Source organism: Plecotus auritus (genome assembly GCF_963455305.1).
Source record: "Plecotus auritus genome assembly, chromosome: 7".
NCBI classification, from domain to species: Eukaryota; Metazoa; Chordata; class Mammalia; order Chiroptera; family Vespertilionidae; genus Plecotus; species Plecotus auritus.
The window spans coordinates 15,477,603-15,504,023 of record NC_137774.1 but is presented as its reverse complement, the minus strand read 5'-3'; the positions used below and the strand labels follow the sequence as shown (position 1 = coordinate 15,504,023).

Below are 26,421 nucleotides of genomic sequence, written 5' to 3'. Positions count from 1 at the left end.
CAAGACACCTCTCTCTGCTCCAGCAAAAAGGGTCCCCAAGTAGGGGGTTGGAGTAGAGAATGGAGGGAGGCATCAGCAGGGGCATCGCTAAGCATGGGAAGGTGAATGGCTGAAGTAGAGCACAGGGCTCTGGCCTCAGAATCAGGAGACCGGGTCCAAATCCCAGCTGTATGGTTCAGGAGCTGTGTGACCTTGGGGAGGCTTGAAGAAGAATGACTACAGCATAATAGTCCTTTCAGAGTTTACAAAGCCCTTTGTTCACATTTATCTTTGGTCCTCAGTAACCATCCTGTAACGGGTGGGTATTATTATCCATATACCCATTTTACAGAAGAAAAAGCAGACGCTGGAGAGGTTAAGGACTTGCTCAAGGTCACATAGCAAGCTGAAACTTGAACCCACCCTCCCCACTCCCTCCCTCACTATTGCCCCAGTCTGTGCCCGATCTAAGTCTCCCAGCAGGGTATCCCCATGCGGCAGTGCGGCAGCAGGAGGAGCTGCACAGTGGATGCCCTAATGTGGGCTCCACTGGCCATTTCCAGCCAAAAAAAAAAAAAAGTCAGTCTGGCCATTGTGGAAGGTTTTCTAGACACCCCTTCCTTCCCCCACCCACAGCCTCGGGGCCTCCGCTGCTGCCCCAGGAGGGACCTGGGAGTCCATAAGGTGCCCTTGAACTTCTGCTTTTCCTGAGAAAGTAGAGCAGTGGAATGGGGGAGAGGTCTGGGGCCTGGGCCTCCTCTCACACAGGCATGGGCACCTCGTCATATTCATCCCGACCTTCCTCCTCATCAAAGCTTGGCTTGGCATCATCAGCATCCAGCTGGAGGGTGGGGTAGGAAGGAGAGAGGGTGAGTGGCCCAGGGGCCAGATGAGCCCTCCCCCAGCACCAAGAGGCACCCCTGGAGTTAGAAGAGGGCCTGGCTCTCTGAACCTTGGACGAGTCCTGCCCCCAGGGTTGGTCCACATGAAAAATTCCCAAAGGGTAGGGAGCCCCTGGGCGTCTGATGCCCTTTGCAGGAGGCAGACCTCTAGAGGGCAGGCAGGGGACTCCTGCACCAGGGCACCCCACGGTGACCTGTGTCACACCTTAGAAAAATTCTGCTGGAGGAGCAGGCGCTTCCAAGATGATCTAGAAGACCGCAGGACCGGCCGCCCAATGGTCAGGACAGCTCACGTGGATCACATCCTGTGTGCCTCTTAACCCTCTCACCCACCCTGCCAGCGCTCCTCCTTTCACAGGCGCGCAAACCCAAGGCACAGAACAATGAGGCCACTTGGATGTGCAGTGTCAGGATTTGAATGCAGGCCGCAGATCCAGACCTTCGCCACACCGCTCTCTGCCTTCCGTAATTCTGTGACCCACCCTCTCTCCCGAGCCCTCCCGGAGCCAGCTCTGGGATCCTGCCCTCCAGCTCCTGCTCTCTCCCACCCTCCCTCCTGCCCCAGGCCTTGAGAGGTGGGGCTGGGGAGCTGCCACTCACACACTGGAGCTCCAGGTTCCTGAAGATAAGGGGCAGCAAGAGGCGCCGCAGGGGCACTGTGAGGATCAGGATGAAGGGCAGGGCCAGCGAGGTGGCCTGGAAGGATTTCACTGCCCACAGCCCTGCCAGGCAGATGATCTGGATGCCGGTGAACAGGTGCATGCGCCAGGTCTTTACCTGCGGGCAGAGCCTGGGGTCATCGCCTGCCCCGCCCAGCACCAAGCACTCCCACCCCACCCTGGGCTGGGCAGCCGGAGGGCCCTGTACCCGCTTGACGTAGGGCACATCTGGGTGGTACTTGGGCGGCTTGAAGAGAAGCAAGATGCGGTCAAAGAGCTGGATGCCGCTGAGGGATGTCACCCCCATGTAGAGGAAGATGCCAAACAGCACAGCCAGGGGGATGTGGGACAGGATGGGCCCCATGAGGATGGACAGGCCTGCAGGGGGAACCACAAACTTTCAGCCTCACATGCCCTGGAGGACCGGCACCAGGTCGGGGAATTTATCCTCATCCGAGGATATGTTTTTTCATTAGTTCTAGAGAGGAAGGGAGAGGGCGGGGAGAAGAGAAAGAGAAAGAGAGAGAGAGATGAATGTGAGAGAGGAACATGATCTGTTGCCTCCCGTACACGCCCAGACCGGGATTGAACCCGTGACCCTTTGGGCATTGGGATGATGCTCTAGCCACTGAGCCACCTAGGCCAGGGCTCTGTGGATCCTTTTAATAGGTATTACCCGCCTTTTAGAGATGAGGAAACACACTGAGAGAGGTAAAGCAACTTGCCTAAGGCCACACAGCTAGCAACTGGCAGAGCAGGGAGGCAAGTTCCGTCCTGCCTGACTTCAAAACCTACTCTTTTAACCTAGGGAGGTCACAGAGTCAGAAAAGCCCGCCTTTTTCCTCACCCCAGCCCAGAATGCCTCCATCACCCTCCACCTATCCAAATCCTAACCCTCCTCTAGCTAACACCAACTTCACCTTCTTTTTTTTTTTTTTTTTAAATATATTTTATAGATATTTTTACAGAGAGGAAGGGAGAGGGATAGAGAGCTAGAAACATCGATGAGAGAGAAACATCGATCAGCTGCCTCCTGCACACCTCCCACTGGGGATGTGCCCGCAACCAAGGTACATGCCCTTGACCGGATTCGAACCCGGGACCCTTCAGTCCGCAAGCCGACGCTCTATCCACTGAGCCAAACCGGTTTCGGCAACTTCACCTTCTTTAAGAAACTTCCCTGGCCTCGCCATCAGCGATCACAGTGAGGCCCACACCAAGTCCAGCTGGACTCACAGCTACTCCAGACTCAGATCAACCGCAGTGACCCTCTGTCTTCTCCTCCCCCTCCCCCTCCCCCTCCCCCCTAGATTATGCCCTGGAGCACTACCCTTTGTGTCAGTCATAGAGCAGCTGAGCTAGAGAGACCTCAGGGGCATCTAAGAAACCCTGTAATGGTGCAAAAAGGGAAACTGAGGCCCATCGGGCAGGGCTGGAACTCACAGTTAGTGAACTTCTGTCTAGAGAAGGCTTTAGTAATGGAGGCCCTCCTTCCTCCCCTGCTCAGATGCCCATCTCAACGCCTTGGTAATTTCCTCCAGAATTCCATCATGTGAATAACACACTGGGGAGATGTGGGCAGCAGGTGTGTGGGGAGGGCTGGAGGGGGCTGGATCCTAAGGGGCAGGGGCTGGAGGCCAGGGGCAGGGCCAGAGGGTGGTAGAGAGTGTGGCCAGCCCTCACTCACCCACAAGCACAGAGACCAGGAGCCCGCTGATCCGCTGCTCCTTGACTTCCTGGATCTGGGCTGCAGCCCCTGGGGCACTGGCCTTGCCCATGACGGTGAGGGCATTGGCATGGGTGACAGAACGCACGGTGGTGGCACTGAGCCAGGGCATCCCGAAGAGAGTGGCCAACCCGCCCATGCCAATGACCAGCAGCAGGTCCAGGTGGAAGCCGGAGCCCTTGACCAACTTGCGCTCTGGTTTGCTGATAATCAGCCTGGAGGGTGGGAGGTTGGGGATAAGCAGGGCTCTCCCTCCCGCACCCGCTCGGCCCCTCCTTCCTTCCCCATACTTGAGTTCCTATGTGCCTCCGTTTACCCTTCTGTGCCCATCCCCCTTGGAGTTCTTTGCCCCCCTCCCTCCCACCCCATCTTGAGAATCCAGACTCTAAGAGCAGAAATGTCTTCAGACATCACCTAGACGTCCACAGGCAGGTTTACTCTGAAGCTAATGAAGCGTAGGCTCCAGCGAGCGTCACTGGCACAGGTCCTTTCCAAGACCTGGCACCTTGTTTTGTAGTTCTCATTTTGTGTTCTTTTTCTTACAAAGTGCTCCCTAAATTACACCTTGCTGGGTCCTACACAACCTGGCCCTGCCCCTGCCCCTGCCTATCCCTGTGAGGAGGGAGGGCCACCCATTCCATTGAGTCTAACTAGATCAGTGCTGGGTGTCTGGCCCACCTGCAACCTGTCCCTTTCTCTGCCTCCAACTCTCCCAGGCCCAGCCCCACCCTGGCTCTTACGTGGTGATCTGGGACTCAAGGAAGATGAGGATGAAGACCAGCAGGGCAGGCAGAGCGGAGGCAAACATCATCCAGATGGGGAAACGAGAATACAAGCCCAGTGGATGGATGATCCAGCCCCGGGCTGAGGAGTTGGAGACTTTGAGGCCTGAAGGCACGCTGAGTTTCTGTGGGAGGGGATGCAGTTGAGAACACTGGGGCAGGGGATGGGGAGGGGTGGAGACAGGGGCAGATCGGGTCCTGGACACTTGGGAGCTCACTTTTATTGCACATCTACTGTGTACCCAGTCCCTACATGGATGTACGACTTTTACATACATCTCATCCCAAACTTTACAGATAAGGAGACAGGGTCAGAGAGGTTATAGAGCTTGCCTTACGTCACACAACTATTTGGGGGCAGATCTGCCTGGCTCCAAAGCAGATTCTTTCCTGCTGCCCTGGGTTAAAGAGTAAAGGGAACAACCTGACCCAGGCCCTTGCTTCAGCCACAGGGGTTCTGTAAGGCTGTGGGAGGGACGTGGGGCTCCCCCGGAGCCAGGGATGAGGTAGGTGTAGTTCTAGCTGACTCCAGGTTTGGGAAAGTCATTCTGGGGAGAGAGCAAGCTGGGGAAATGAAATGAGGGTAGAAGGAAAGGATCACCTGGGTGTAGGTATCCTGGATGAGAGAATCCACCATGACCATGATCAGGATGGAGATGGGAACCCCAAAGTCCCCGATGACCCGTCGCAGCTGAGGGCAGGTGGGAGAACCAGCGGTTAGTGCCCAGTTGGTCCCCTTCTGCCCCCTCGTCACCCAGGGGCCCTGCTCTTCCCAGTTCACCACCCGCTTCCACACCCTGTCCCTGCCTCCCCACTGGGTTCTCAGCCTGGGCATGCTGAGAAAGGGGATGGGCTTCCCTGAAGAGTGGGATCTTGATGAAGAGGGGCCCAGGGAGGCTTGGGATTGGGAATGAGAATCTAAGGAAAGAAGGGGAGCTAATGGCACTGGGGAAGCTAGGCGGGTGCTTTGGACTGGGATAGGGCAGGGTAGGCAAGGGCAGGTGGAGACGAATGCTGACCTTGCCAGGGAAGTAGGAGCTGTTCTTGAACTTGCGCAGCGTCATGGCTAAGAAGAAGGTGCCGGCCATGAGCACAAGGGAGAGGAGGGCTGTGTTGGGCAGGGGGTCCTGAGGTTTAGGGTCTATCGTCACATTGTGTTTATAATGCTTCTGCAATGGGTGGCTCTGGAAGATCTGCAGCAGAAAACCAAGGCATCCTGTTCCCTCCCATCCATCCATCAATCCATCCATCCATCCATCCTCTGTCCATCATCCATCTATCCATCCATCATCCGTCCACCTATCTTCTTCCACAGCTGATATGGTAACAGAGGGGCAATGAAATTCTACAGCTTGGTTTTCAGGAGTGCGGACCAGGCTAGGCTTGGGTGAGGTAGGCCATGAAGGCAATACGTGTGTGTGTGGTGTGGTGTGATCTGTGATCACCCAGGGCCTGGGAGACATGAGGAGACTGGGAGACTGGAGTGCAGGGCTTTAAAGACTTGGAAAGACCCACCAACCTACAGAATCAGGGACAGACATATGGTGTTCACCCTTCCTATAAAATGCAGACACAGCCCTAGCTGGTTTGGCTCCGTGGATAGACACAGCCCTAGCTGGTCTGGCTTCAGGACTGCAGACTGAAGGGTCCTGGGCTCGATTCTGGTCAAGGGCACATGCCTGGGTTGTGGGCTCGATCCTCAGTGGGGGGGCGTGCAGGAGGCAGCTGATCAATGATTCTCTCTCATCATTGATGTTTCTCTCTCTTTCTCTCCCTTGCTCTCTGAAATCAATAAAAATATATATTTTAAAAACACAGACACAGAGGCAGGCATAGTTTGAGGTGACAGAGCTGAGGGGTCAAGGTGCTCCATCCACAGGACCTGTGGTTCTTGAGGGCAAGTGCAGGAGAGGGAGGGGGGACATCAGAGCCTCAACACCCCTCCACCCTCACTGTCCCCACCACGCATGCAATTCCCATTTCAGTCTCACACACATGCCCACCCATTAGTCATCTGTGTGGTTATAAACATGGACATGTGCACATAGAGGTGCCCTCTCCTTGTCACAGTCATGGCAAGAATACCAGCAGCAGGTGTCAACATGTATGTGGTCACAGTCACACACCATGAAAACACAGCCCCACAAGTGCCAGACAGACATGCGTGCAGTGACACGGAGTCACCTAGTTTATGCTCAGTCTCACACACGCATGCCTCCAGGCTCGTTCACCCTCCCACCTTGATCAGTTTGGTGAACGTCTCATAGATGAAGATGAGGGAGATGAGGAAGGAGAAGATCTCCTGGGTGTAGCGGGAGATGAAGCGGACCAGGAAGCTGCCCTCGAAGGCCACCACCAGCACCACCAGCAGGATGAGCCAGAAGCCGATCCACACACGACCCACGATGTACTCCAGGCCATTCCTGTCGCAGAACTGCAGGGTGGTCAGAGGGAACTGGGGTCAGACAGGCCGGCCCAGCGCTGTGCGTCAGGCGGGGCGCCAGAGGCCAGGCACAGGGTCACAGGGGGCAGAACAGAGCTACCGAGAAGAAGGCTTCCTCGAACACGAGCAGGGGCCCTGAGAAGCCAACCACAAGCAAGGGCTGAGCCGCCAGCAGGGCGAAGAGAATGCCCTGCGCTGCAGTGGAGATGAGCAGCTCCGACACCCCCATCTGGTTCTGGGTCTTCTCTCCTGTGGGCAGAAGTGACAGTGGGGTCAAGGTCAGGAGACCATTTCCAGGGACCAGTGGAGCATTTCATCGGCAGGCTGATGCAGGCAGGGGTCCAGAGTGTCAGATTGGGGCAGAAGTCAGAGCCCACAGTGGCCAGAGGATGAGAAGAAAGGGCTGTGGGGGGGGCGGGGGAGGGCGGGGGCACACAGAGGAACTGACCCAGGAGGCCGCCAAAGGTGATGGCAGGTGACAGGGCGGCAAAGTAAATGAAGATGACGGCAGCCAGGACCTGGGGGCTGAATGCATCTGTGATGTCACTCAAGTAGCGAGGGTAGCGGCGCTTTAAGTCACGCACCAGGCCCCCGAAGAGCATGCCTGTTCGTTGCAGAGGGTCATCCGGGCCACCAGGGACCCCTGGACCTCCATTTAAATCTGTAGTGAAGAATAGGACCATGGTCATAGGGGGCAGCAGGGGGAGGTGTGGGGAGAGGGGAGGGGAGGGGGGTATTGTCTGATGGGAATGGGGTAGCCAAAGGAGGCTGGGTGGCAAGAGAATAGGGAGAAGGGACACCAGGGTGTTTGATGGGAAGAGGGGAGGTAGGGGCTCACAGGGCTGTGCTGGGGTGTCTGAGGGTCTGTGGGGCCCAGAAAGCCTTGGGCTGGGCAGGGCAGGTACCTAGGCCTTTGTAGAATCTGGGGTCTGGCTTGGCAGGGCTGGGCAGGTAGCGTCTTCGCAGCAGCTCTCTCTGCACGGGCACCAGACTGAGCAGGGCCTGCTCTGAGGGGGCGTCTGAGGGAGGCAGCACCAGGCTGCAGTCCAGGAAGCCCTCCAGGGAGTGCACCAGCTCTTGCCGACTCTGGGCCAGGTACGCATCCATTCGGAACACCTGGGGGCCAGAGAGAGGGTCAGGGCTGCCTGGCCCTGCTGGTTGAAAGGGCCCAGGAGTCCACAGCCAGGGCCCCCAAGAACAGAACCCTCTCGTCCAGCTCCTCCTTGCTAGGAACTGCTTTCCCTGCCCACCTCCTTTACCAGCCCCCCTGCACCCCCTCCTCCCACACACACACTATGAAAGGGTTGGGGGGAAGCAGACCTGGTCCTAAATGAAGAAAAGAGAGAGAACTAAGCAAACCAGAGGAAGCCAGAGCAGACTAGGCCATTCCAGGCCAGACGTGACCAGGGAGAAGCAGGTCAGAGTGGGCCAGATCAGGTCATGCCAGGCCAATCAGGCAGGGCCGGGCCAGATTACTCTGGCCAGACACGTCAGAAACAGCTGGATTAGACTGAATGGGCCAAACCAGTGACGCTAACGTGACCCAGGCCAGTCCAGTGGGGAATGGGCCTCAACCGCCACCCAGCTGCCCGGCTCCCCCAGCCCTCGCCGGCCCCTCCTTACTCTCTCGGACATGAGGATGGCAGCAGCCCGGCCAAGCTGGGTGTAGTCGATGTGAGAGGCCTCGGGTCCCAGCACCACAAGGAGGAAGCGCACGGGCACGCGCAGCTCCACCGCGTCCTCCAGCTCGGTGGCCTCCTGCAGCCGCACGAAGCCCAGCACTGGCCGCTCCAGGAAGGAGGCTCGGCCTGTGGGACGGGGTGGGGGACATGAGGTGGCCTGGCCAAGCTGAGGGGGCACAGCTGGGGTCCAGGCTTAGGGAGAGGCAGGCTGGGCCAGGACAGAAGGTGGAAGCAGGGGTGTAGAGGGGCGAGTAGGTAGGAGCACCAGTGCTTACCCACTAGCACCAGGGTGGCCTCCGAATCCGGGGGGATCTTTTCCAAAATTCCAGATGGTGAGTGGCCCTCTGTGCGCCCCTCTCTCTGTTGGAAGGAAGGGGGTAAGGAAAGCATCCGGCCGCCTCCTCCCCTCGCTACTCTCATTTCTAACCACGCTGCCGGCTCTCCCCATGCACCCCTGGTACAGCCTCACCTGTTCACAGAATAGCTGAGTCTCCAGCGAGGGGTGTTGGGGGAGCAGAGGCTGTGAGGGCTCCCCGGAACGTGTCAGGACCGTGGGCTTCACGCCCCCCAGGCCCTCTAGGTCTCCAGCATGGCTGCGGGACACAAAGGGGGCATGGGCTGAGTAAGCTGCTCAGGTTGGGCTATCTGCAGAGCACTGGTGGTGGGAGGGGTCAACTAGGACTCCCAGTGGCCAGACTAGAGAGACCCCGGCGCAGAAGGAGAACCGGCCTCTTCTGAAGGGTGTCGGCTGTAAGCAGGTGGCCTCTTTCTGGAATGACTAGGTAGAGCCAGAAGAACGAATGGAGGGAAGGGCCTTGAGAGTCTGCCCTCCTGGGGACCAGTGGTCCCCAAATCTGAGCATGGAGAAATGGCCACCTGTCAAGAGCTGTCAGAGGCAGAAGCCATTCTGGAAGAAAAATGTGTGTGTGTGGGCGGGGGGCCTTTGGATTTCAGGGAGCGCCCGGGGCAGATGGACGGGGGAGGCAGCTCTTTGGGAGTGGGGTCCAGGTGTGGGCAGGCAGGGGCACCTGTGTTTGAGTAGCAGGACCCGGAGCAGCTCGTCTCGGTCCTGAGGCCGGATCTGCTCCTCGTAGATAAACTGGTCCAGCAGCTGGTTGGCCACTCCAGCCAGGGAGGTCTCTGGCAGATTCAGGAGGACAGTCCCTGCAGGGAATGGAGGGTGAGCTAGACAGCTGAACCGTGGCCCTCCTTCCCACCAAGCCTCGCACGCAGGGATCATGGAGGGGTCCGTCAGGGCTCACCCTTGGCGAAGGCTCTCTGCAGCTCCAGGAGGCTCCAGAAGGTGAGGTAAGACAGGTGTGGGCGGCCCCAGGCCCCGTCCTCCCCCAGGTTCTCCTCCAGCCGCACCCAGCGCGCTGCCTCCATCCATTGCAGCTCCTGGTTCTTCCCATCCATCACGAGTTCGTGCAGCTCCACGTAGACCTGCGGCCCCACAGACCTGAATTAGCCCATCAGGCTCAGGGCGGGTCGTGGGGAGATGGCAGCCCAGGGCATGCGGACACTGGACACTAGGCAGGCTCTGAGAGATGGTAGGAGGCCCAGAGCCCTGGAGCATTTGGGGGCAGATCCTGAGCTCAGAGGGACGGCCAGCGGGGAACTCCAGCCTGGAGTGTGAGTGAGATGGGAAGTGTGGGGGGATGCTTGAGGGTCCCGCAGATACGGCCCACACTCTGGCTCTATTCCTCAGCTTCCTGACCGGCCCCAGACTTCATTTCAAAGGCATTTGAAGAACCTCAGGACCAAAAGGGGTGCTAGAGTGGGTACTTAGAAGGGAAAGGAGGGGGAGTCCTGGGGTCATTGGGTCATCTCCTGCCTCAGAGGCTGTTGAGTGGGTGTGTTGCTTGGCTTGTCCCTGGGTGTCTTTGGGGCCAGGTGGCCACTCTTGAGGGTCTAGCTGAGAACAGAACCAATTTATTAGCCAGCTAGACAGTCTGGGGACCTACAGGGATGTAGGGGGCCCGGCAGAGGAGAGCGTTATTTCTTCTCGCCTCCCCAGGGAGCACCTGGCAGCGCAGCCAGGGCCGCAGGGCGAAAGGGGAGCTGTCCTCTTTCCTTCCACCAGTTTCCCAGGATCCGTCCCCCAGCCTGTCTGTGGCCTGTTTGAAGCTGTGCCTGTCCCTCCGCTCCTCCCTTCCCCTGATATGATGGTGGGCCCAGGGCAGGACAGGAAAAAGAGTTGGGGGAGGCTGGGGTCCTTACCTCGTGGGTGCCTGGTTGTGATGTGGTTTGGTGGTAGTCTGTGGCTGTTGGCTCGGTGAGGTGAGCTGAAAACCGGGAGGCTGGTTAGCGCTACCACCAGACAATCCTGCGCCACCGCCATCAGCCCCAGACACCAGTGCAGGAGGATGTCCCGCTGTGCCCCACCCCTCCCCTGGGCTCCCCATGCCTGGTTCTTGGCCCAGCCTGGCTCTGCCACGCCACGTCTGAGCACTGTGGAGGCCCCTGGGACTCATCCTCAGTGATGAGCAGGAGGGTCATCTCCCAGGCCAGTGGTCGGCAAACTGCGACTCTCGAGCCACATGCGGCTCTTTGGCCCCTTGAGTGTGGCTCTCCCACAAAATACCACGTGCGGGCCGCACGTACAGTGCGATTGAAACTTCGAGGCCCACGCGCCGAAGTCGGTTTTCGGCTCTCAAAAGAAATTTCAATCGTTGTACTGTTGATATGTGGCTCTGTTGACTAATGAGTTTGCCGACCACTGTCCCAGGCTATTGGAGACACCTGAACGTCAATGTTCAGGATTTTAGGATCTCCTCGCCCTCATGCCACCTCCTGGGACCAATTCCCTTCCTTCTCACCTGCCTCAAGAATCCTGCCAGTCCATAGCTTCTCCCTGCTTCCAAGCTGAGCTCTGGGCACCTTTATATTGCCCCCTCAGCCCCCCCACCCCAGCCCTCAATTCCCAGGGGGGCCTCTTATCATCAATGCTAATTGCCTGCACTTAAGTCCTGTTGACAGTAAATAAGCACCTGCCTGGGGCTCCCCACTAAGACCTTGGGCGACCAAGGAAGGGTTCCTGTTGTCCCTCTGCCTTGGGGGTGCCCAAGGCCCCAATTTTTCAGGACCCCTGGACCCCCAAAGGGAACAATGTTTCCAGAACAGCGCCAGTGCCTGGCCTAGAGGCCAGTGTTGGATGGGCATGGGTGGCATGTGGCTCCTGCCATTGTCCCAGACAGGCCTGGCTGCCCTCTCACACATCTAAGGGACACGGTGATGGTGACGGGTGACTGGTCCTGCCCACCCCCCAGTCCCCTCCTGTGATCATTTCAAACAAAACTCTGTTTATCCTTCAATCAGCCAGGATTGTGGGAGAACTGGCCCTGGGGCTGGGACTGGGCGGGCGGAGGGGGTGGGCGGGGAGGGAGTTCAGAGAAGAGGGGAGGACAAGTCCCCCAAATGTCCCTGTCTGGGGCTAGCAGCTCACCCCAGCAGAGAAAGGGAGATGGGCTTACCTTCTGGCTCCTCCACCTGGGGTACAGGGACACCTGGATCTTCATACTCCTCCTGCTCTAGAATCTCTTCCAGCCCCTCTTCATACTCCTCCTATAGGAAGTGGCCATTAGGACTGGGCTGTGAGGGGCTTCTTGAGTCCCCATGAAGGTAGGAATGCAGGGCCAGGTTCCCAGAGGCCCCAGGTAGGAGCCGAAAGACTCACCTGAAAATCCCCCATGGCGCTGTCCTGATTGTCCGATTATCCGCAGGGATCTGAGCCCCCAGCATAACCCGCACTGCGGGTCCCTGCAGGGGAGAGGCACAGGCTGAGTGAGGCACAGGGGATCCTGTGGTCTCCTTGCCCTGCCCCAGAGCGGGCTGCATTTGAGTGGACAGTGTTGGGAGACGGTGGTGTCAGAGGAAGAAGGGGTGGGTGGAGGCTTGGAGGAAGGAGCTGGATTTACAGATGTGAGGGCCAACGTGCGGGGCCAGGAGAGGTGGGGCCGTGCAGGGAAGGGGAAGCCTGGCTGGTAAGGGTGTTTGGGGAGGATAGGTGTATCCTGCAAAACTGACTCCTTTCTCCACTTGCCAGTCCTCACCTGGCTTATTTTCTTGCCCATCCCTGAGACACAGCCAAGCCCAGGGCAACATGACCTCTCCCCGACTTAGCTCCTCCGAGAGTCTCCACCACACTCTCACCCATGCTTTGCGCTGGGCATGGGGCTGCAGCATCCTTGGGAGTGGCCCACAGGTCCTGGATGAGGTGGCCCTGCTTCTCTCTCCCACCTCACCTAGAACTCTGCCTCTTTTTATCTCTCCCCACTTATCCCCTGGGCCTCCTTACCAACCCTTATCTGCCCCATGTGCAGTTGCCCACATCCTGGATCCCCTCCCCCCACACCTCAGCCCTTCTCACATCTCAGCTCAAATGTCACCGCTTCAGATTCCTTCCCTGACCACCCTAAGACGCACTAACTAAATTTGTCATTTTCTGGTTTCTGGACTCATTTGTGCACATATTGTCGGATGATCCCTCTAGAAGGGAAGGCACAGGAGGGCAAAGACCCTGCATGTCTCAGTCCCTATTGAATTCCCCCCTCCTAGCAGAATGGTTACACGTAGTAACCATTCGTAAATACATGTAGAACGCATGTAAGAATGTGTCCCCCTTGCAGGCATGGGGCTCTGGGCCTGGGGAATTAGTCTGACTAGGACCCAGCCAGGAGACCACTGAGTCCTGCGCCTCCATTTCCCAGCTGTGTCTCTAGCAGAGAGGAAGGCATGTCCACCCCAGGAATGTGAGGACAAGTCCAAGGGGTGGGGGGTGGCGGAGGTTCCCTAGGGTGGCCCCAGGCTGGGTATGGAGAGACGTCCTTTGCCCCCTCGCCCACTGCAGCACAGGGCATTGTGGAGAGAGGTTGGGCCAGGCTGGCAAATGTGCCCACTCCGTGCCTGCGGGTGCTGAGCAGTGGGATGCTGAGATGAACAAGACACTGCCCCTACTCTCAAGAGGCTCCCGCCCTGACTGGGGAGACAAGCCCTGAATACGTGACAGGCTCAGTGGCTCAGGAGATAACAGGTCCCGCAGACAAACGAGCTATGAGCGGAATGTGCTGGGTGCCAAGGATCTGTGCGGCAGGGTTCGTTGGTGGGGCTGGGATGGAATGTCTCTGGAGGAGGAGACGCTGGTGCTCGGCCTGGAAGCACCGGGAGGGTTTGGAAGGCTGGGAGGTGGAGAGGGAAGGCCCAGGTGTGAGCAATGGTATGCAAAGGGCCGAGCTAGGACCATGCAAGGCAGGAGTGTGCACAGAAAAGACTGCACAAAGAACTTTCTCTCTGAGGAGTGGGTGGCTCTGCAGTCCTTAGAGACAGGGAGAGGGGCATGACCCACCAAACTGAGAAAGGGGGTGGTCCCTGGCTTGGGGTGGTGATGGGGCAAGTGATGGCCATGGGAGTGTCCCAGAGCCTGAGATGGGACCGTCCGTACTGCACAGCACCTGTCCCTTGATGATCCTGATCACATATCTTTTCTCTCCCTCCCTGTCCCTCCCTGTCCCCTTCTCCCCACGTTTCTCTACCTGCCTCTTGTCTCATTTCGATTCTCTTTCTTATCCCTTCTCTGGCCTTGCCTCTGCCTCAGCCTCAGATCCCAGGAATTCTCACCCATGGCACAGGGGCTCTGGCCTGTGTCCCACCTGAGAGGTGGAGTGGTCGGAGGGGCCCTCCAGGATCAGAGAACCCAGAAACGCAGGCTGCCTCTCTGCCACTGACCGGCCGCACGGCCTTGGGCAGCTCCCAGCTTCTCTCTAGGTGTTGGTCATTCTGTCTCTATAATAGGGGGCCTTCCCGCCGGGGTTCGGACACATCCGTGAGAGAGAAGAGGGGAGAAGAGGTGCTCCCCAGGGCCTGAGAGGGTGCACCCATAACCCAGATTGCTGCCACCGCCAGGCCCAGCCACCTGCCAGCTGCAGCCTTGCTCTGCCTGACACTGATAAGAACCGGGCCCTGATCACTGCCCTGCATCTGGAAGCATACCAAACACCTGGCCGGCCGGCCGCCGCCCGGGGAAGGCCAGATAAGGAGAGTGGGGCGTCTGGAGCCCAGGAGGGGGAGCACACACAGCTGGAAGAGGCGTGGGGGGCAGGCTGTGACCAGATGACAGGGAGGGCTCCCTGGTGGCGTAGCACCACCTTTGCGTAATCGCCCCAGCATTGCGCCAAGCCGTACTGCCTTGTTTCTCATAATCCCAAACCCCTCTGAGAAGTGGGTAATGTCACTAGCGGTCTTACAGATGAGAGAGCTGAGGTTCAGAGAGGTTTACCTGCTTTGGTCCCCTGGTGGGCATCACAGACAGGATTAAACCCTGCCTACCTGACTAGCTACATCTCGAACCATCAGACTGAGTTGCCCCCCAGGAGAGAAAACAGCTATTAGCCGGTTTAGTGATAGTGATTTAGAGCATGGACTCTGCCGTCAGACTGCCCGGGTTCAAATCCCAGCCCCGCCATTTGCTAACTGTGTGACTTGTGTGACCTAAGGCAAGTGACTCAACCTCTCTGTGCTTCCGTTTTCGCGTCTGTAAAATGGGGTAATAATAATAATATCTACCTCAGTGGCTCAGTGGTTGAGTGGTATATATTTTTAAAACTTTGAAAAAAAATATATCTACCTCATAGACTTGTTATAGCCCTAAGTTCATGTGTATAAAGCATTTTTAAAAGTGCCTGGCGCATAAGGAGCTCTAGGTGAACGTTTGCCATCATTATCATTGCGACTGGGTTCACTATCCTCATCCCCCTCTAATTCCCCAGTTCCCGTAGAATTAGCCTAAGTGCTTTGAGGTGCTCAGGTGGTAGGGGACTCCCCCTTCCCCTCCAAACAGTCCCTAGAGCGGGGACAGTGCCAGGCCCCCCTCACAGACCCCCTGAAATATCCCAAATGGGAAGAGCTGACAACTTTTCTCCTAAGAGGAGAGTGAGGTGGCCTAGGGACCCCGCTACATGGGAGAAAGAAGGGGCTGGAGTGGGACCTGAGTCTGTGGGATCTGAGGGGCCTGCCAGGGACCCACACACACATTTACACACCAGCCACACACACCTCTGTTGCCACGTGCGAGCCTCTTTTTCCTAACACCGGCCGGTTTTCTTAACATTGGCTGCCCCGCTCACCCCAGCTGCAGGTGCCAATGGGCTTGTGCCCTGAGGGGTAACAACACACATTGCAATGTTCTCACCCCACCCACCAGCACCCCACTGGAAGGTTAGGGCACCTGTGCCCACTTAGGCAAAGATTTAGGATGGGCACCTGCAGAAATCCTCACCACAGGTACCCCAAGACCAACCCTAACCCCTCCTGGCCCTGCTCACCTGCTCACGAGTCTTGGGGTCCCTCCAGGAACTCCTGCAGTCACCGGTGCCCTCTGCGAACCAGCTGAGCTCACACCCGCTCTAACAGCGCCAGGTTCTCGCTCCTTCGCCCCAGGGGCAGCTTGCAAACCCCTGACTCATGCCCCCGCCTCCTAATCTGCCCGCCCATGGGCCACAGGAGCCCCTTCTCACCCCTCCGCCCCACTTACACTGGGTGCCCAGTAAACAGAGTTATCTCTCACACACATCTGGACAGCTGTGAGTCTGGCCCACCCCGCCCGGCCGGCCGGCCCCCAACACCTCCCTCCTGGCCCCTAGGGTTCTCCTGGTCTTCCTTTGTGGGCTACGGTTTGATGGCTGGGTTCTCAGAGCTCCCAGCCTCCTGGCAGGGCTGGCCCAGCCTGTGGACGCCCCTGTCCTGACTCGATCCATCCTCACGCGGGCCAGGCCCCTCTGCTCTGGCCCAAGATGCACAGGCGCCTTCTCCTCTCTCCTCTCTCCTCTCTCAGTGTCCTCCCTCAGGACTTCCTCTTCCTCTGCAGCCTTGCTGGTGGGAACCTGCTCAGTGCTCACAGGGCCCAGGCAGCCCCCTCCCCCTCTTGCTCCAGGTGAGGGGGCCCTGGCTGTCATCTCCCCAAGACCCTGCTTTGGCTCCAAGAGCTCGCCCCTGGGTGCTAAGATGCTGCCACTCAGTCAACCTGAAACAATGTCAGGTCAACAAAACAACCTTCCCCACACAGGAGCTCAGCGCTCACAAAGCCCCAATGTCTGGGCACACTGGCTCCTCTGTCGGCAGCCTGGCCCAGAGCAGCCGGCATTCTCGGCCCACGCTGGGCCCCTCCCCACACTCCCCCAGTGGGGCAGTCTCTGCTCCTGGGGGTACTGGGGTTGGCCTCCTAATCCTGGGCTCTGCTTGCTAAAAAGGCAGAGACTGAAAGATGAGTTTAGATCGACAAGAAAGAAGAGAGGTTTGAAAGCAGACAGCAAGAGGTTTTTGTGGCCACTGCTCCGGGCAGTGGAGACAGGAAAACATCCCAGCCCAGCTCTGCCACTGACTGGCTGTGGAACCGGGCAAGTGCCTGCCCTCTCTGTTCTTTTTTTTTTAATTTTTTTATTTTTATTGATTTCAGAGAGGAAGGGAGAGGGAGAGAGAGAGAGCTAGAAACATCAATGATGATAGGGAATCATTGATTGGCTGCCTCTTGCACGTCCCCCACTGGGGATTGAGCCCGCAACCTGGGCATGTGCCCTTGACCGGAATCGAACCCGGGACCCTTCAGTCCACAGGCCAATGCTCTATCCACTGAGCCAAACCAGCTAGGGCCCCTCTCTGTTCTTTATTTATTTATTTATTTATTTATTTATTTAAATATATTTTATTGATTTTTTACAGAGAGGAAGGGAGGGGGTTAGAGAGTTAGAAACATCGATGAGAGAGAAACATCGATCAGCTGCCTCCTGCACACTCCCTACTGGGGATGTGCCCGCAACCAGAGTACATGCCCTTGACCGGAATCGAACCCGGGACCCTTCAGTCCGCAGGCCGACGCTCTATCCACTGAGCCAAACCGGTTAAGGCCCTCTCTGTTCTTTAGTACCCTCATCCATAAAGTGAAAGTGCCGGTTCTATGACTGCCAGCTTGGGAGATTCTTCGTTTTATTTTTTTGTTAATCTTCATCCGAGGATATTTCCCCATTGGTTTTTAGAGAGAGTGGAAGGGACGGGGAGAGACAGAGAAAGAGAAAAACATGGACATGAGAGAGACACTTTGATTGGTTGCCTCCTGCATGTGCCCTGACCGGGGCCTGGGATGGACATGCCTGCAACTGAGGCATGTGCCCTTGACTGGAATCGAACCCGGGACCCTTCAGTCTGTGGGCTGACATTCTATCCACTGAGCCAAACCAGCTAGGGCAGGATTCTCTGTTTTAGATCCCAAGCATAGAAACAGGGACAGGGACGATGAGATGGGTATATCCAGCAACTCTACAATCATTTCCTGGGTCTCCAGCACCAGCCTGCACTGCCGAGCCCCGGCAGAGAGGACAGGGCAGGGGCTGATGGAGCTGGAACCCTCCTGTTTATGGGGCTTCCGTGCCAGGCACTGTGCTGGGGGCTTCACTTGGTGGTCACACTTAATCCTTCTAGCACCCCCATTTTACAGAGGAAACTAACACAGCAGAGAGGTGAAGGGGCTTCCCGGTGAAAAAAGTGACTGGTGAACTGGTACTAGCTCGGAGTTCTCCAAGCGTCTCCGAGACAGGCGCTGTTTATTGTCATTTCCCTCTCACAGGCGAGGACACACAGCGCGGAGGGGGAGGCGACTCGCCCCAGGCCCCTGGGCTGGCGCAGCCTGAGCTGGAACTCGGAACTCGGGGCTTCGTTCTGCCTCATGCAAAGCACTGTGCTCCCTGCAGTCACGCCGTGGCCAAAGGGGCTCAGGATGCTCCTCCTCCTCCTCCTCCTCCTCCTCCTCCTCCAGGTTGGTGCTCACTGTCCCGGCTGGTGGAATCTGTCCCAAGCCCTGGCTCAGACGGGGCTGGGCTGCTTCCTGTGGCCTTTGGCAGTGAATGCCAAGGGACAGCCCTGCCTTCCCACCAGAGCCCAGAAGGCCCAGGCACATGGCCCCCCTGCCTGGCCCAGGAGCCAAGGGATAGCTGAGCGCAGGAGGCAGAATGAGCACCTCTTCCAGGTCCCAGAAAGGACGGGCAGCTGCCCTTCGGGGGTGGGGGATGGCAAATGGGAAGATCTGGATTAGAGCAGAATCTGCCCTGCTGTTCTGCAGGCACCACTCCTGCAGCCCAGAGCCGGCTGGCACCTGGTCCTTTCTACTCACACCGTGTGTTCTAGATCATTCTTGTGGCCCTGACTGGATGAGGATGTTTCCCCCAATCTGCCCAACATCACATTTACCGTGTTTGTGCTTCTCCAGGAAGAAGCCATGGCTCCTGTCCCTCATTTTATTCCACTTTGGAGTTGGGTCAGTTCATTTCAGCTGAAGGCCCCGGGTGCCTGGCACAGGGCTGGGCACTGGAGAAACAAGATGAGAGAGGCTTGCCCCCACCTTAGCCATGGCCCTGGGTAGGATGGAGATGGTCAGAAACCCTGACATGCCGGGGAATTCAGCAGGGACCCAGGACACCTTGAGAGTGTATCCTGATTGGCTCCCCAGGGCCTCATGCTCTATCATCCTCTTCCCTGACAGGCCCTCTTGCCACCCCTACCCTGCCATTGCCTAAAGCTCTAAGGGAGGAGCCTACCAGGACCCCTCCTCAAGGTCCATGGGTGTGTTGGTCCAAGTCTGTGCTCACAGAAGTTGGGGAACCAAGGCCAAAGGGGATGAGGTAAGCCCAGGGTGGACCCCCAGACTGGGCTGGCAGAAACCCACCCCGAACAGTGATTTGGTTGCAGCCCCATAGACCACACAGGGAGACACTGTGGGCAGGGAGCGACTAGGGAGTGAAGTTCTCCTGAAGGGACGAGACTCTCTCACCTTCCATCATCCTGGAATGCAGGGGGTCCTCGGGGAGAAGTGAAGACTTGGCGGTGGGCGGGCGTTGGAAGGGGAGGCTGCTTTCTCTCCCTTGCAATGGGCTTGGCAATGAGGTGTTAGGAGAAGCAATGTGGGCCTGTGACCGCTGGCTTCATTTGGACCCCCTAGGGCAGTGGTTCTCAACCTTTCTAATGCCGCGACCCTTTAATACAGTTCCTCATGTTGTGGTGACCCCCAACCATAAAATTATTTTCGTTGCTACTTCATAACTGTAATTTTGCTACTGTTATGAATCGTAATGTAAATATCTGTGTTTTCTGATGGTCTTAGGCGACCCTGCTAGCGGTTCTCAACCTGTGGGAACCTAAGACCATGTAGAGCCTAAGACCATCGGAAAACACAGATATGTACATTACAATTCATAACAGTAGCAAAATTACAGTTATGAAGTAGCAACGAAAATAATTTTATGGTTGGGGGTCACCACAACATGAGGAACTGTATTAAAGGGTCGCGGCATTAGAAAGGTTGAGAACCACTGCCCTAGAGGAAGGGAGAGGGAGAGAGAGAAACATCAATGATGAGAGAGAATTATTGGTCGACTGCCTCCTGCACGCCCCACACTGGAGATCAAGCCCACCACCCAGGCATGTGCCTGCCCTGGAATCGAACCATGACCTTCTGGTTCATAGGTCGATGCTCAACCACTGAGCCACGCCAGCCGGGCTCAGAGTGATCTTTTAGAAACAGAAATCAGGAGACATCACTGCCCTGTATAAAATCCTTCATGACTCCCCCCACATGTGGAGTAACGCCCATTCCCTATTCTGGGTTACTCCTGCCCTCTGCTCACCTCCCGCCTTCTGTTCCACCAAGGCACCAGTGCCATTCCTGCTTGTCTCTCCCTAGGGGCTCCTCCCCAATTTCGCCCAGCTGGGTCATTCTCACTGTGCAGTCTCAGATAAAATGCTACCCCAGGAAAACACACGCTTTCTTTGACTATCCATTTAGAGATAACCCCAGCCACTCTATCACTGGAAAATCAGGGAGGAATGTGTGTGAGAGAAAACCCAAAGGCTTAGTGGCTTAAGTAAGACCGAAGTTTATTTCTCTTCGATGTAGAAGTCTGGAGATAGGAGGTCCCAGGCTGGCAGTGGGACTCTGCGGTGTCAGGGACCGTACCCAAGTACCTTCTGTCTTGTGGCTTCTTTAGCAGGTGGCTTTCTCTTCGTGGTCCCATATGGCTGCCTGAGCTTCAGCCATCACCTCTGCATTCCAGTCAGCAGGAAGGAGAAACGGTTAAAGAAAGCTGTGCCCTCTCTCTTTAAGAATACTTCTCGAAGGCAGCGAGGGGAGGGGGCGAAGAGATCAACCAAAGGACTTGTATGCATGCACAGACATTAGGGGGGTGAGGGCATGTGCTGGGGGGTAGGAGTGGCCAGGGAGAGGTCAATGGGAGAAAAAGGAGACACATGTAATGCTATATGTAATACTTTAAACAATAAAGATTTAAAAATATGTATTTCTCAAAGGTTGCCTCTGTGTATATCCTACTAGTCAGAACCTAGTCACATGGCTACACTTAGCTTCAAGGGAGCCTGGGAAATGTAGTCTTTATTCTGGGAAGTCATGTGTCCAGAGTTCTAGTACATAGGAAGAAGAGGAGAATGGAAATGAGAGGACACCCAGTCATCTCAGCCAGAATCATATCACCAATTCTCTTCTTCTTCCTACCAGAGATAGTTTCCTGTTTGTTTGTTTATTTATTTATTTATTATGATCTTTCTCCACTAAATGGAAACTTTACAAGGGCAAGCTCTTTGCTAGCCTTGTCCATCACTGTATCTCCAGAGCCTTCCGCAGTGCCTGGCATAAGGTAGGTTTTTTAACTTTTACTAAATGAATGATCGAATGATCCCCCATAATAATTACTTGAGGGATGCATTCTCATTCCCATGTTACAGACTGGGGAAATGAGGCTCAGGTCTCACCTGAGGTCACCCAGTAGGCAGTAGGGCTGATATTTGATCCTTACTCTTTGTGGCACCAATGCTCTTTCAACTCTTTCCGCCTCCCATGCTGGCTCTTCCGATCTCTCAGCTCCTCCACAGATCAAGTTAGAAGCCAGGAAACTATCACCTGGGGTTTATTCCTGCCATTTCCCTGGGAAACTCACCTCAAGTTTTCACTTACGTTAGCCTTTAGCTTCTAATGGGATCAACATAAGAAATGGTTGTTTTGGACAAGTTTCTGTAACCTTTCGGCAAGCCACGAGGTAAAGACGTTACATAGAATCCATGAAGTAAATTCCTCCTGGAATTAAGCACTAGGATAAAGTCTGGAACTTCAGATGAACTGATAGGTTCTTTGTTTCAGACGAGGGAGGACTACCCACCGCATCAGGTTTTCCTTTTTACCTTCGCTGCCAGGAAGCTTGGAGTTGGAATTTAAGTGCCCAGAGGCAGCCCCACCCAAGCTCTGGAGAAGCATTCTAGTGGACAGACTGTGTGTGATTTGGAACCAGGTAGCCTGACCTTGAGTTTCAGCCAATGCTCTGTGAGCAAGACATACAAACTTCCCTGAACCTTAGAACCGTGGTAGGAAACTCAAAGCTGTTAGAAGGATTAAAAGAGCTAATACATGGAAAAACTCTCTAGTAGTGACTAGATGATGAAGAGATGGTCGGGGAACACTCAGCTAGCCAAGGCTAAGCTGCAGCTTCTCAGGCCCCAGGAATTCTCCCATAAGAGAATGAAGTAGTCAGGGAAGGCTTCAAGGAGGAGGTGTCTTGAAAGATAGATGGAATCCTCGGGTGTAGAGCATTCGACTGTATTATCCCGGTTGCCTGCAGTGATAACCCCTGAGGTCACTTTCAGTTTTCAGCCGAGCCCTGCCTCCATCTTTCCACCCTTTTTGGTACTATCTCATCCATCACTAATCCCACTGTCTACCTGCTGTCTCCAGGGATAAAATACAGCGCACAGGTGGAGAGAGCAGTTCACAAGTCTCCAGGGAGAGCAAGGTTTCAAAGTGAGGAAGAGTTTAGTCTTGGAAGGAGCCCCAGCCCAGGGCAGGAGGCTGAAATCTAGGCCTCATCTCTTGCCCATTAACTAGCCACCTCTGACCCTCTGCTTCCTCATCCATACAAAAAGGCTTAATCAACATATACAAAGACCACCCGCAATGAGGTAAACTGTCTTCACTTACAGACTGCTCTTGGTTAATCCTCACAATACTGGAAGAAAGGGGGACACAATACATGATGTGACCTCCCAGAGGTCACGCAACTCATAAGCAAGGGAGCTGGAACGGGATTCCCATGCTAGTAGCCAGGGTACAAAGCTTGGGATGGGGCAGGGAGGGAAAACTTTCCAGGAAATGACTCTTCCCGGGTCAGTGACAATTGGAGGTCAAATTGGTCTGAGCGAGCCAGGCACACGTGGGACTCTCAGCTGGGGCTCAAGAGGCCTGCAGCAGACCGGAAAACCACAGCCCGCTAGAACGCCAGAGGCCTGGGGCCTGGGATGGACAGGCTGGGACAGCCCCCATGTTCCCCACCACTCACTGCCCGATGCAGCTCAGGTCTGCCCACCTAGACCCAGGTGCCCTGGACACAGGTCAGCACGAGAGAGCTCTTCACCTGAAAGGACCTGTGGGGAGGGCAGAGAACCTTTGGGGGTGGAGAGATGAACCCTGGAGGGTGGGACTTCAGGACAAGGACCCACACCTGGGGGCCTCTGTGGGGGGGGGGGGGGAGGGGGCGGGGGGGACCTGTGGTGAGAGTCCCATGTCCCACTGTCGGTAGGAACCCACTGATTCTGCACTCCCTACCCCACCCCCAGCTGCTCCTGGCTGCCTCTAGGTAAAGTCCAAATTCCTCCTTCTGACCTAGTTTCTGCCATCCCCTCGTCCTGGCCTCCTGGCTGTGAACTTGATCCCAGGCCCTGACCTACTGGTCCTGATGTCCATGCTCTCCCTTCACCTGGTTAAATGTTTGAAATTGAGCCCAGTCCCTTCTCTAGTCCAGCCACCTCCCTTCCTGTTGACTTGCCACCCAACACAGAGAGAAATGCTCCTCTCCTCCCCTCTCCCCTCCCCTCCCCTCTCCCCTCCCCTCCCCTCCCCCCTCCCCTCCCCTCCCCTCCTCTCCCCTCCCTCCCCTTCCCTCCTCTCCTTGTCCTCCTCCTTTCCAGGTCCTCCTCCACCACATATTCCTCCCTTCCTGAGGCCCCATCTGTGACCCCGGCACCCTCTGCTTTCAGGGTGAGCCTGCACCCAGTAGGAGCTAGAACGAGGCATAGCAGGGGCTGACCTTGGATTCTCCAAGCTGTCAGCCACCCCCTGGAAGCTGGCTCTATGTCCCTTCTCTCCCTTCCATGCTTGACCCTTTGAACCCTGGAGCGATCTCCTTTGCTGGGGGCTGAGTGGGGGTCAGCCCCAGGCAGGATCCGTCTGGGCTCGGAGGGCTCATGATGCCAGGAGCCATGGTGGTGGTGTAGGTTGTGTCTAGAAGGGTGCACTCTGAACCTCCTGGCAACAGGCACTGTGTGAGGGGAGCCCCAGCTTAAGGAGGGATCTCCCCTAGCCACCCTCTCCTGTGCACTTTATTTAAAGCCACTAAGTGCTGATAAAATATGTACCACTGCAACTGTGACTCCACATCACACCTTAACAGTAATACAATGGACCTTTGGAAAATGTGTGGGGGGGGGCAGGTTAGGGGCTCTGAGCCCCCACACAGTCAGAAATCCTTGTGTGACTTTTGGTTCCCCAAAACTTAACTATGGTTGTCCCTCAGCATCAACAGGGATTAGTTCCAGGACCCTCTCAGATACCAAAATTTGTGGATGCTCAAGTCCCTTATCCTCCTATATAATAAAGAGCTAATATGCAAATGGTCATCATGCCCTCACTGCAGGAACCGCTCAGACACTCAGCACTGGGGAGAGAGGGATGGGGACCAGCCAAGCACAAATGAGCTCGCGAAAGAGGAATGGGGACCAGCCAGGTTGCTGCCTGGGAGAGGGATAAGCCGCCTGCCCTGAGGTCCCAGGCTCCTGCGGCTGTGGCCCAGGCAAAGCCACCCACCACGATCCCCTGCTGCTGTGGCCGGCCTGGGCGAAGCCGGCCTGGGTTCTGGGTGCCTGCGGCTGGCCAGAGGGAGAAGAGCCCGGGTCCTGGGTGCCTGCAACCGGCCAGAGGAGAGAATCCTGGGTCCCGGTGCAGGGTGAGGCAGAGGCAGTTTGGGGCGATCAGGCCAGCAAGGGAGCAGTTAGGGGCAATTAGGCAGGCAGGCAGAGGTGGTTAGGGGCAATCAGGCAGGCAGAGGTGGTTAGGGGCAATCAGGCAGGCAGGCAGAGGGGTTAGGAGTGGTCAGGCAGGCAGGCAGGTGAGCAGTTAGGAGCCAGCGGTCCAGGATTGTGAGAGGCAGTTGGACATCCCCCGAGGGGTCCCAGATTGGAGAGGGTGCAGGCTGGGCTGAGGGGCCCTCTCCCCCCCAACCACGTGCATGAATTTTGTGCACTGGGCCTCTAGTATAAAATAACACAGAGCAATGCATTCAGTCGGCCCTCCGCATTCACAGATTCCCAGTTGGGGATCCAAAATACAGTTTTCCCCAGTGAATTGAATTAGCAGATGCAAAACCCAAGGATACAGGTGGCTGGATGGCCAAATACATATTTATTAGAAAAAATCCATGTATAAGTGGGTCCATGTAGCTCAAACCTGTGTTGTTGGAGAGTTAACTACAATTGACTGGAGCACCAACTCCCTGGGCTGGGCCTGGGCGGTGATTAAAGGAGAAGGAGGAGGGGAGGGGTAAAGGGAATTGGAGCCTGATGTGTCTGTGTGGCCAGACAGCTGTTGGTGTGCCCCAGGGAGAGGAAGGATGGGATGATCTGCTTCCCTGGTCCCTCCGTCTTGCCCCTGGCTTGCCTCTCTCATGCACCCCCTGAGACTTCTCTCTGACCTCTACTCAGGGACAGTGAGTCTCCCTGTTAGTCTGGGCCTCCCCTCACAGCCCACGAAGGCCCCTTCTCTCTCCATCCCTCCTGAATGAGGGTACAAATGGTTCCCCCAGGAAAGGGCCAGGCCTCAAGTCTGGGGACAGCTCCATCCCTCCTATCTGCTGAGCCAGATGTTTGGGGCCTCTGCCTGACAGCTGATGTCAGGATCTGTCTCAGGGCCTGGGCCTATGGGTGTGTTCCCCGCTGTGCACTGTGAGTGTGTGTGTGTGTGTGTGTGTGTGTGTGTGTGTGTGTGTGTGAAGGAGAGTTGTGGTTAAGCCAATGGCTTTGGAATCAAACCAATTGGGTCTGGCCTCTTACTGGCTGTGTGACCTTGAGTAAGTTTCCTGATGTCTTTAAAGTTGCAGATTCTTCATCATAAGATCCAGCCTCCGAGAGGTACTGCCTGTGGAATGAGATATTGTACAGGAAGTCCTTAGCACAGCTCCAGGCACACAGTAAAGTTTGGTAAATAGTAGCCATTGCCACAGTTAGGAGAAAACCCCAATCAGCATGCGGTCTCTTGAGGGGGTACTCCATATGCTGGACCCTGAGATTCTGATGCTCCCAACACGTGGGGGTAGAGACCCAAAGGCCTGGCTGATGGGAAAGAGAAGGAGCAAGGCCTCTGGGGCCCCAAACCCCTGAGCTTTCCCTCCTTTGTGGACTATCCCAATTGGGGACCTTGAGCTGTTCACACCCAATCCCAGCAGGAAAGTTGAGGTCTGAGGAGACCTCTATCCCTCCCATGTGCCTCTGCTCCCTGAGGGGGAGGCCAACCAGACTCCAGCTGACTCAGCTCAGTAACTCCTCTGCCTCTCTAAGAGCCTGGGGGAGGGAAGGGAGTCCCCAAGCCCAGGCTCCCCTCTCTACCACTCCGTGTTTCCTTTTGAATAGACCTGGTGCAGCCAATCAGGACCCCGGAGCCTCAGCTCTGCCCCAGGACTGGTTCGTTTCAACTAGTGCCTGGCCAGTGGTGCCGAAGGGGCCCTTGGGTGGGGTGGGGTGGGAAGTAGGGAGTGGTTTCTGCAGGGCCCAGGCCCCTATCTCAGGTTCCAGTGCTGTCAGCTGGGAGACATGGGAGGAGACAACATTAACCCATCTCACTTTGCAGAAAAAAAACACTGGGTCTGATATCTTTTGGGTAACTGGAGGAAATGGGGTTTCCCAAGGCTCAGCTTTTAGAAGATGGGGGCGTTAGTTCATTTATTCATTCAAGCATGTCCACAGCATTTCTTTTGCACCTGCTAAGGTGTCAGGCAGGCGCTGTGCTCGGTGGTTGGGGAGACAGAAGCCTGAAACCCAGGCTGAGGGGCCTGGAGCCTCCCAGTCCGGGAGAGTAAACACCGGAGCTCTGGGACTGCAGGGAAAGGCAGCAGCCCATGCCCCACGGGGGCCTCCCGTGCACCAAGTCACAATCATTTTGG

The 26,421-nt window shown here is 56.3% G+C and overlaps 1 protein-coding gene across 1 annotated transcript; it reads right to left on the bottom strand.

Annotated features, from left to right (window-relative positions):
- Positions 1–229: 229 nt before the first annotated feature.
- Positions 230–11,056, bottom strand: SLC4A1 (solute carrier family 4 member 1 (Diego blood group)). The gene is made up of 18 exons (XM_080680032.1): positions 10,993–11,056; positions 10,394–10,458; positions 9,436–9,616; positions 9,202–9,337; positions 8,643–8,766; positions 8,449–8,533; positions 8,115–8,299; positions 7,397–7,607; positions 6,940–7,152; positions 6,592–6,740; positions 6,288–6,482; positions 5,068–5,241; positions 4,650–4,739; positions 4,007–4,173; positions 3,228–3,481; positions 1,749–1,918; positions 1,482–1,658; positions 230–820 (listed from the first exon to the last, which is right to left on the bottom strand). The coding sequence occupies exons 3-18, from the start codon at positions 9,587–9,589 to the stop codon at positions 740–742; spliced, it is 2,565 nt and encodes an 854-aa protein (XP_080536158.1). The 5' UTR covers positions 9,590–9,616; positions 10,394–10,458; positions 10,993–11,056; the 3' UTR covers positions 230–739.
- Between the last annotated feature and the right edge of the window lie 15,365 nt (positions 11,057–26,421).

Bases quoted from the DNA above. Each gene is read 5' to 3' on its own strand.
- SLC4A1 (XM_080680032.1), bottom strand. From the start codon at position 9,589: ATGGATGGGAAGAACCAGGAGCTGCAATGGATGGAGGCAGCGCGCTGG. The intron at 6,741-6,939 runs GTCAGTTCCTCT...TTCTGCCCACAG, and splicing joins CACCTTTGGCGGCCTCCTGG to GAGAGAAGACCCAGAACCAG. The intron at 821-1,481 runs GTGAGTGGCAGC...CCCACCCTCCAG, and splicing joins GGAACCTGGAGCTCCAGTGT to CTGGATGCTGATGATGCCAA.